General features: G+C 45.6%; 1 protein-coding gene across 4 annotated transcripts in view; it reads left to right on the plus strand.

Moving 5' to 3' along the window:
* Positions 1-10,007, plus strand: part of Lpo (lactoperoxidase) — a 35,273-nt gene extending 25,266 nt beyond the window's left edge. For all 4 annotated transcript variants that reach the window (XM_070026992.1, XM_070026995.1, XM_070026993.1 and 1 more), the window contains 4 exons: positions 5,372-5,624; positions 7,408-7,581; positions 8,939-9,176; positions 9,362-10,007. In XM_070026992.1, coding sequence (XP_069883093.1) covers positions 5,372-5,624; positions 7,408-7,581; positions 8,939-9,176; positions 9,362-9,569 — 873 coding nt within the window. In that variant the 3' untranslated portion in view covers positions 9,570-10,007. The remainder of the gene's footprint in view (positions 1-5,371; positions 5,625-7,407; positions 7,582-8,938; positions 9,177-9,361) is intronic.

Here is a 10,007-nt window from a genome sequence, read left to right on the forward strand (position 1 = left end):
TAGAGCGCTAGCCTTGAGCTGAAGAGCTGAAGGACAGAGCCCAGGCCCAGAGGAAAGAAAGAAAGAAAGAAAGAAAGAAAGAAAGAAAGAAAGAAAGAAAGAAAGAAAGAAAGAAAGAAAGAAAGAAAGAAAGAAAGAAAGAAAGAAAGAAAGAAAGAAAGAAAGAAAGAGAAAGAAAGAAAGAGAAAACTGTACGGTGCCAAAAGCAGGAAGTTAACATTGATCTAAATCATAGGAGCTTATTCAGATTTCACCAGTCATAAATGCTTCATCCATGCATCTGTGCAGCACTGTGCAATTTTATCTTGGGCATAACTTTTACGCAGCTACCATCAAAACAAAGAGACGACTGTGCAGTCTCCTCATGGCACTTTTCATAAGCACTCTACTCTCACTCACGCCCACCTCTGTGGAAAACACTATTCTCTTTTCCATTGGCATAGTTATGTTAGGTCACAAGTGCTTTGGAAGTGGAATTATGCAGTAAGTATTCTTTTGAGGTGGGTTTTTATCATTGAGGTCCATTCAGGTGGCATCAATATTTCTTCCTCTTCATTGCTGCATTCCATGGTATACTATGGTATACTATGAACCACAGTTCATTTGACTCTTCAGCTATTGAAGGTTATTCAGATAACTTCTCATTTGAGTATTATTATGAATAAATCTTTGAACATTGGTGTATAAATTTCTTTTTTTTTTTTTTGGTCCGGTCGTGGGGCCTGAACTCTGGGCCTGGGTGCTGTCCCTCAGCTCTTCAGCTCAAGGCTAGCACTCTACCACTTGAGCCACAGTGCCACTTCCGGCTTTTTTCTTTTTGCTTATGTGGTGCTGAGGAATCGAACCCAGGGCCTCAGGCATGCAAGGCAAGCGCTCTACCACTGAGCCACCTTCCCAGCCCTGGTGTATAAATTTCTACATGAAAATAAGTTTTTATTTGGGGGGATATATATCCAAGAATACAATGGGTTCTATGATAAATCCATTTGTAGTCTTAAAAGAACTTGCCAGACTCTTTTCTAGAATGCTATATCATTTTACATTTCCTCCAGCATTGTACACATGCTCCTGTTTCTCAGCTCTGGTTTGTATTTCATGTCATCGCTTTCTTTTATTTCACCCTGTCTGATGGCAGAAATACCTTCTTGTAGTTTAGATTTGCATTTCTCCAATGGCAAGTGAGGTTCAGTGCTTCCTTGTATGTTTATTTACCATCTGTATATTCTATTCAATATCCTGTTCGTGTATACTGCTCACTTTATAACTTTAGACTCTGTCTTTTATTATTGAATTTTGAAGTCCTTTCTCACATAAATGATTTACAGATCTTTTCTACACTGTAATTTGATTTTTTTTGTTTTGTTTTATTCTGTTTGTTTGTTGTTTTGGCCGTACTGGGATTTGAAACTCAGGGCCTCATTCTTGCTAGGTAAGCACTCTACTACCTGAATCATATTCACAGTCCTTTTTGCTTTCATTATTTTTCAAATAAGGTCTTATGCTTTTACCTAGAACTCATCTCCAACCAAGATATTCCAACTTATGCCTCCAATATAACTGGAATACAGGTATATGCCACTGTGCCCAGACCTATAATTTAATTTTTTTCATTCTCTTTTGCTCTGCAAAAGCTCCTAATTCTGAATTTACTGTGGTCCATTTTATCAATTTTCACTCTCATGGAGATTGTGCTTGAAGTTCTTTCCTTAGACCTAATAAAGATTTCTTCCTATTTTTGTATTTTCTAGGAGTTTCATTGTTTCATATTTTACGCATAAGGCCACAATCCATTTGGGGTTCATTTTTGAATGAAATATGAGGTTTTGGTTATGTTTTTGCTTAGTTTTGCCTACTGATGTCCAATGGCTCTATCACTTACTGAAAAAGCCATCTTTCTCCATTGAATTGCATGTCTTCAAACACTAAAAAAAAAAGAAAAAAGAAAAATATAAACTCTTTCTTTGTGTTTAGCATTCAGAAATTTAATTATGATGTGTCTTAGAATAAACTTTTTAGGTTTTCCTTGTTTGGGGCATAACTCATTTTTGGATCTGTAAATACATGTCCTCCCAATATTTCCAATGCTGGGAAATTTTCAAGGCATTATTTAACTCCTTTTTCATCCTCTCTCTCTCTCTCTCTCTCTCTCTCTCTCTCTCTCTCTCTCTCTCTCTCTCTCTTTCTCTCTCTCCTTCTCCTCCTCCTCCTCCTCCTCTCCTCCTCCTCCTCCTCCTCCTCCTCCTCCTCCTCCTCCACTTCTGGAACTCCACTGATGCTAAGAGAGCCCTGAAGCTTTGGTTTTCCAGAGGGTCTCGGTCTTAGTTCTCTCTGTGGTGCGGATTGAGTACATTCTATTCACCTGTTTTCAAATCTGTCCTCTCTACTACTAAGTCTGCCCACATCCCTTTTCATTTATTTCAAGTGTTTTCAGTTCCATAATTTCACTTAATTTTTTTTATGACTTTTACCTTTCTGCTGGGAGTTTTTTGGTGTTGTTGCAAGAGAATATTCTGTAATTGATTACTAAGGCTTTTGTTGTTGTTGCTGTTCAGGAGTGTGGGGCTTGAACTCAGGGCCTTAAGCATTCAGCTTGGCTTTTTTTTTTTCTCAAGGCTGGCCTTTTACCACTTAAGCCACAGCTTTACTTCCAGCTTTTTGCTGTCTCATTGGCAATAAGAATCTCTCAAACTGGGCATCCATGGCTCATGCCTGTAATCCTAGCTACTCAGAAGGCTGAGATCAGAGCATCATGTTTCAAAGTCAGTCCAGGCAGGAAAGTCCATAAGACTCTATTTCCAATAAACCAGTCAGAAAACCAGAAGTGGTGCTGTGGCTCAAGTGGTGGAGTGCTAGCCTTGAGCTGAAGAACTGAGGGACAGCACCCAGGCCCAGAGTTTAAGCCCTATAACCCCCCCTCTTCCCCCCCCCCCCCCGCACACACACAGTCTCTCAAGTAAGTTTGTCTGCCTTGGCTAGCTTTTTTTTTGGGGGGGGGGGGGTCCGGTCGTGGGGCCTGAACTCTGGGCCTGGGCACTGTCCCTCAGCTCTTCAGCTCAAGGCCAGCGCTCTACCACTTGAGCCACAGTGCCACTTCCAGCTTTTTTCTTTTTGCTTATGTGGTGCTGAGGAATCGAACCCAGGGCCTCAGGCATGCAAGGCAAGTGTTCTACCACTGAGCCACCTTCCCAGCCCCTGCCTTGGCTAGCTTTGAACTGTGATCCTCAGATGTCAGCCTCCTGAGTAGCTAGGATTACAGATGTGCTTCAGGCATTTTCAAGGTGACTGCTTTAAAAATCTCTATTTGATAATTCCAACATGTGATTCATATTGTAATTGACCTCCCTTTATCTCTTTTCTCTCTCATTTCTAATTGTACCTTGAACATTTGGCTTATTAAGGATCCTATTTAAATCTCCTGCCTTCGCCTGCTGGTTAGCAAGTAGGTTCTGCTCTGGTTCTGATGATGGCTTAGTTCTCTGAGTTCTTCTGCTGCTGTTTGGGTCCACTTCATCCTCCTGGAGCTTCTGAGCTTCCCACTCAGCTCCTGCCCCTGCCCACTGCCATCTGCAGGGCAAGCAGGTTCTCTCTGGCTGCCTAGAGTTGCTAAGCAACCTACTAGACAAGTAGACGCCACTGAGCCTGGGTATCCTTGGTGCAGAGCTAAGGATAAAGTCCAAGGAGAGTCTGGGCTCCACTGTGGCCCCCATGCTAGGCTAATCAGACTGGCCTATGGCCTGGGTTGTGGAGCAAAGGCTGAGGTGGTCAGGGTATCCCATGGGCTTGGGGCTGTGGGCTAGGTCTGTGCTGGACTTCCCTTGTCCTGGTCTTTTAGAAGGTGAGCTCATGCTTTCCTTGGTTTCTTCTTTTTCCTACGTCTGTTGGAGATTTCAGGCTGCCAGTCACTCCTGCATTCAGTCTGAGGGATGGAGGAGCTCACCACATTGTCACTTGTTTGGGTTTTTTTTTGGGGGGGGGGTAGCGTTTTGTTTGCCAGTCTTGGGCCTTGAACTCTGGGCCTGGGCACTGTCCTTGAGCTTCTTTTTGCTCAAGGCTAGCACACTCTACCACATGAGCCACTGCACCCCTTCTGGCTTTTTCTGTGTATGTGGTACTGAGGAATCAAACCCAGGGCTTCATGCATACGAGGCAAGCGCTCTACCACTAAGCCACATTCCCAGCCCACATTGTCACTTCTTGAGTTCTGAGGTCCCTGGCCAGTCCACGGTCTTTTTTTCCCCATAGAGGTGTTTGGGGGGGGGGGGCAGGGCAGGGAGGGTGTTGTTTTTCAAAACAGAGTCTTGCTATATAGCCTAGGCTATCTAGCAACCCTCTTGCCTGAGCCTCTCAAGCGCTGGGATTATATGTATACGCTGCCATGCCTGATCTATTCACTTGTTCAATAATTTCCAGAGTGTTTAGTTATAGAGAATGAAGAAGAGAAAGGTAAAATGAACCATCTCCTCCTTGTTCTAAAATCAGAAGTCCTAAGCAGTTTTTTTCTTTTTTGCCAGTTCTGGAATTTTTTTTTTTTTTGGGGGGGGGGGGGGGGCTTAGGGCCTAGATGCTGTCCCTGAGCCTCTTTGTGCTCTGACCACTTAAGCCACAGCACCACTTCTGGCTTTTTCTGAGTTAGTTAATTGGAGATAAGAGTCTCATGGTCTTTGTTGTCAAGGTTGGCTTCAAATCACAGTCCTCCTTTGTAGTTAGGATTAAATGAGGCATGAGACACCAGTGCCCAGGTCTAAAGCACATATTTTTTAATTATTAAAATGATCTATTTTCATGACTGGGGATGTAGCTCAAGAGTTAGAGCACTCTTGGGACTGAAAAGAGTCCCAAGTGATTTATTTCCATATAAAAAATTAGACCCCCAGGGGCTGGGAAGGTGGCTCAGTGGTAGAGCGCTTGCCTTGCATGCATGAGGCCCTGGGTTCGATTCCTCAGCACCACATAAGCAAAAAGAAAAAAGTCAGAAGTGGGCGCTGTGGCTCCAGTGGTAGAGTGCTAGCCTTGAGCTGAAGAGCTGAGGGACAGCGCTCAGGCCCAGAGTTCAGGCCCCATGACTGGACCCAAAAAAAAAAATTAGACCCCCAAATTGTGCTACTTAGAGCAGAGAATACATCCCAAATTTAAATGGCCAATTAGTAGAGGCTATATGGTAACAAATCACAAGAGATCGGCAGAAAGAACATCATCATCAATTACCAATGTCTGCTATGAACGTAGGAATGAACACTGGGTACAAATGCTATCTGTTTAATGTCCTTGGATTTAGACTGCTAATCCCAGTGACAACAGTTCACTTCAACCTCCTTCTGCAGAAGTTCAAGCCTCCTCACACCCTGTCCTTGTGGCCTATTTCTCTCTTTAGATTATCACTTTTAGAGACTACCTTCCCATTGTCCTGGGTGATGAGATGCAGAAGTGGATCCCTCCATACCAAGGCTACAATGACTCTGTAGACTCCCGAATTTCCAATGTCTTTACCTTTGCTTTCCGCTTTGGGCACTTGGAGGTCCCCTCCACAGTGTCCCGCCTGGATGAGAATTATCAGCCATGGGGGCCAGAACCAGAACTACCCCTGCATACCCTCTTCTTCAACACCTGGAGGATGGTCAAAGACGGTATGTCCTTTCCTAAAGGAGTTCTCACCTGTCTCTCCCACTCTGCAACCTGCTTGTAGGGAAATCAAATTTGGAAGTCACGATCCACAAACTTCCTGTGAGACCCTGAGTAAGTCAATTTATCTCACTGCACCTCAATTTTCTGGCTTTCAAATGGGGATATCTCAACTGGGCACCAATGGCTCATGCCTATAAACCTAGCTACTCTGGAGACTGAGATCTGAGGTTCACAGTTTGTAGCCAGACCAGGCACACAAATCCAAGAGACTTATCCCCAAGTAGCTAACGACCTCCCCCACCCAAAAAAATGGGGCACCATGGCTCACGCCTGTAATCCTAGCTACTCATACTCAGGAGGCTGAGATCTGAGGATCATGGTTCAAAGTCAGCCCAGGCAGGAAAGTCCATGAGACTCTTTTTTATTTTTTTTTGGGGGGGGGGGTCCAGTCATGGGGCCTGAACTCTGGGCCTGGGTGCTGTTCCTCAGCTCTTCAGCTTAAGGCTAGAGCTCTACCACTTGAGCCACAGCGCCACTTCCGGCTTTTTTCTTTTATGCTTATGTGGTGCTAAGGAATCAAACCCAGGGCCTCAGGCATGCAAGGCAAGTGCTCTACCACTGAGCCACCTCTTTTGGCACCATCCATGAAACTCTTATCTCCAATAAACCACTAGAAAAACCAAAAGTGGCGCTGTGGCCAAGTTCAAGCCCCACAACAGACAAAAAAAAAAAAAACAAAAAACAAAAAACATTGATCTATGGCTCAAATGTAGAACACCAGCCTTGAGCACAAAAGCTAAGGGATAGATAGTGCCCAAAGCCCTGAGTTCAAGCCCCAGTACCAGTGACACAAAAAAGGGGGAAAGATGTCTCATGAGGGTATCCAAAAAATTAAATATAAGATACTTAGAGTACCTTATCATGAGTCACAAGAGCTTCTAAGATGCCTAGGATTCGTCTTCCTCCTTCCCTGATCTTGGTTTCTCTGACCTCTGAAGAGAATTCATAGGCTTTATCCTGCTCTTTTCTAGGGCCTTCCACTTCCATGAGGTACCAGAGTTTAACTTTTTTTTCTTTTGTCTGTCATGGGGCTTGAACTCTGGGCATGAGCACTGTCCCTGAGCACTTCAGCTCAGGGCAAGCACTCTACCACTTGAGCAACAGCGCTACTTCCGGTTTTCTGGTGGTTCATTGGAGATAAGAGTGTCACTGACTTTCCTGCCCCCGCTGGCTTTGAACCACAATCCTCAGATCTCAGCCTCCTGAGTAGGATTACAGGCGTGAGCCACCAGTGCCCAGCAAACTTTTTTTTTTTTGTCTTTTCTTTTTTGGTACTGGGGATTGAACCCAGGACGTTGCACTTGCTAGGCAAGCCCCTTGCCACTGAGCTACATCTCAGCCCAAGGTGCTAGAGTTTGACTGCATCAATTCTTTACTCCTAGGCTGGGACTGTGTTGAAATCAACTTACCTCAAGGCCTAACAAGTCGGAACCATTTCCTAATTATTTATGGGACATTTCCCACACTGCAGCGTGCTTCCAGGGAACACATGGAAGGAGAAGACGCTGCTGGATCCGTGAATTAGAACTCAAAAATGCTCTTGACATTGATATTCAAGGCTGTCATCCCACAGATACCCCTTTCCACCACCTTACAAACAAAACAGGCAGCCTGGACTCCTCTCTTCTGAGCACTCTTTGTGTTCTTTTCTCCCTGCTGCCAGCTACTTTCCACTCAGAGATTCAGGGCCAGCTGTAGAAGGTACCCTCTGGTCTCCCTTTGCAGGTGGCATTGACCCGCTGGTTCGAGGTCTACTAGCCAGAAAGGCCAAGTTGGTAAAACAGGATAAAATGATGACAGGAGAATTGCGCAACAAGCTCTTCCAGCCAACTCATACCATCCATGGCTTCGACCTGGCTTCCATCAATATACAACGTTGCCGGGACCATGGACAGCCTGGTGAGTGTATCTCTGGGGTCTGGCCAGGCCTGGAGGGTTTGTGGCTACCTTCTGGGACTCCTAGAGACTCTCTTCTGTAGCCCTGAGGATCTGATCCATTCTGAAACGGAAAGCAAGTTTTAAAACCCACTTTGCTTGTCCATGAAAGGGAGTCCTCCATTCTCCCAAATGCAGATACAGACATGTTCCTGGTAATATTCTGAGGTTCCTCAGATGAAAAAGATCAGCAGCTAAGCTGGGTACCAGCAGTCTGTGCCTGTAATCCTAGCTCCTCAGGAAGCTGAAATCTGAGGATCACTAGTTGAAGCCAGCTATGAGACTCTTATCTCCAATTAAACAGCATAAAGCTGGAAGTAGAGCTGTGGCTCAAGTGATAGAGTGATGTTCTTGAGCAGAAAAAGCCAAACAACTGCATGAGGCCCTGAGTTCAAGCCCCAGTACCAGCAGGGGGAAAAAAATCAAAAAAAGATCCATAACTAACTTGGAAAGTCAATTTTAAAAGCCCAGAACCCTGTAGGCACTTTAGCTTTTGTACCTATAAAAAGTAATACTGGGAGCTGGGAATGTGGCTTAGTGATAAGAATGCTTGCCTAGTATATTCATTTCCTCAGTATCACATAAACAGAAAAGGCTGGAGGTGGCACTGTGGCTCAAATGGTACAGTGCTCTAGCCTTGAGCACAGAAAAGCTCAAGGACAGAGCCCAGGCCCTGACTTCAAGCCCCAAATGGGCAGAAGAAAAAAAGTAAGAAAGAAAAGAAAAAGTAATATAGACCAGGAATCGGTGGCTTATGCTTATAATCCTAGTTATTCAGGAGGTTGAGATTCTAGGGATTGTGGTTCAAATCCAGCTCAGGCAGGAAAGTCCATGAGACCCTTTCTCCAATTAATCACCAGAAAGCTAGACGAGGAGCTATAGCTCAAGTTAATATACAGCACTAGCATTTGAGCAAAAAACTAAAGGACAGTGCTCAGGCCCTGAGTTCAAGCCCCAATATTGACACACATACTAGAAAAGAATGTAGTGTAATTAAGAACCAGACTGCCTGAATTCAAATGCCAGCTGTGCCATTTACTAGTTATAGAACTTTGGGCAAGTGACTTAACATCTCTGTTCTTCAGTTTTGACATTGTAACAGTGCTTAGAATAGTTCCTGGGCTGAGAGTAAATACCAGGTAAGCTGCTAACTTCTCTCCATCTCCCCTAAGACTGAAGTGCCACACACCTACACAATGGATCAACACTTCCCCCGTGTCTCTGAGCCCAGACTTTCTGGGGCTGATGGAGCTGGAGTGGGTGTGTCCCTAAGGGAGGCCACAAGCCCTTGGGATGAGATAGTTTCGGACTCCCACCCTAGGGTACAATTCCTGGAGAAAGTTCTGTGACCTCTCTCAGCCATGGACACTGGAGGAACTGAGCGCAGTGCTGGGGAATGAGATGCTGGCCGAGAAGCTCCTGAGTCTCTATGGGACCCCTGACAACATCGACATCTGGATCGGGGCCATTGCTGAGCCCCTGGTAGAACGAGGCCGGGTAGGGCATCTCCTGGCCTGCCTCCTGGGCCAACAGTTCCAGCGAATTCGAGACGGAGACAGGTAAGTGAAATCTCTGCCTAGGAGAGCAAGGCAGCCCTTCACTAAAGTGGAGGTCCCCAACATCCTACAAGAAGACTGACACCAGACCTCAGCACCAATGGGGCTTTTCCACGTGACCTCTTTGGCAATGGGGGGTAGAACCAGCCACTGGACTGTCAGCACTGATGCCACTTCTGTCTCTGCAGGTTCTGGTGGGAAAACCCAGGGGTCTTCACAGAGAAGCAGCGAGCCTCTCTGCAGAAAGTGTCCTTCTCACGTCTTGTCTGTGACAACACCCACATCACCAAGGTCCCGCGGAACCCATTCCAGGCCCACAGCTACCCCCAAGGCTTTGTGGACTGCTCAGCCATTGATAAGCTGGACCTCTCAGCCTGGGCCTCAGTGGAGAATTAGGGGCATGGCCTTCCACATGGCATCGTGACTCTCCCCCTTTGGTCCATGCTGCCATTTCAAACAAGTGTGATGACCCAGTTCCTTAGAGCTTCAGACCTCAGTCCCCCCTGTCTTCCTTTCCAGCTAGCTCTCTCTTGCATTTGCCCAAGGCCAACAGCAGCCACCTCAGTCTTCCAGCTCTTCTGCCTGACTCCCACCACTTCCAACCTCTATGGAAATCTTCCTTTCTGCCAAGATGCAGGCCATCAGAGATGGCCTGAGATTTTAATGCTTCCTCTCCCTGAGCTGAAGCTGTAGCCTTTGACCTTTGCTTTTCCCCAATCCCTTCCAGACTATTTTGTAAGTTTTCTGAGCCCTGGACTTCTGCCTGTGTCTGAGTGCAGTCTGGGGTGCTAGACATGGTATTCATGTAGCTTGGTGTTCAATAAACACTTGATA

Source organism: Dipodomys merriami, unplaced genomic scaffold (assembly GCF_024711535.1).
Source record: "Dipodomys merriami isolate MVZ:Mamm:240054 unplaced genomic scaffold, mDipMer1.0.p SCAF_19, whole genome shotgun sequence".
Classification (NCBI taxonomy): Eukaryota; Metazoa; Chordata; class Mammalia; order Rodentia; family Heteromyidae; genus Dipodomys; species Dipodomys merriami.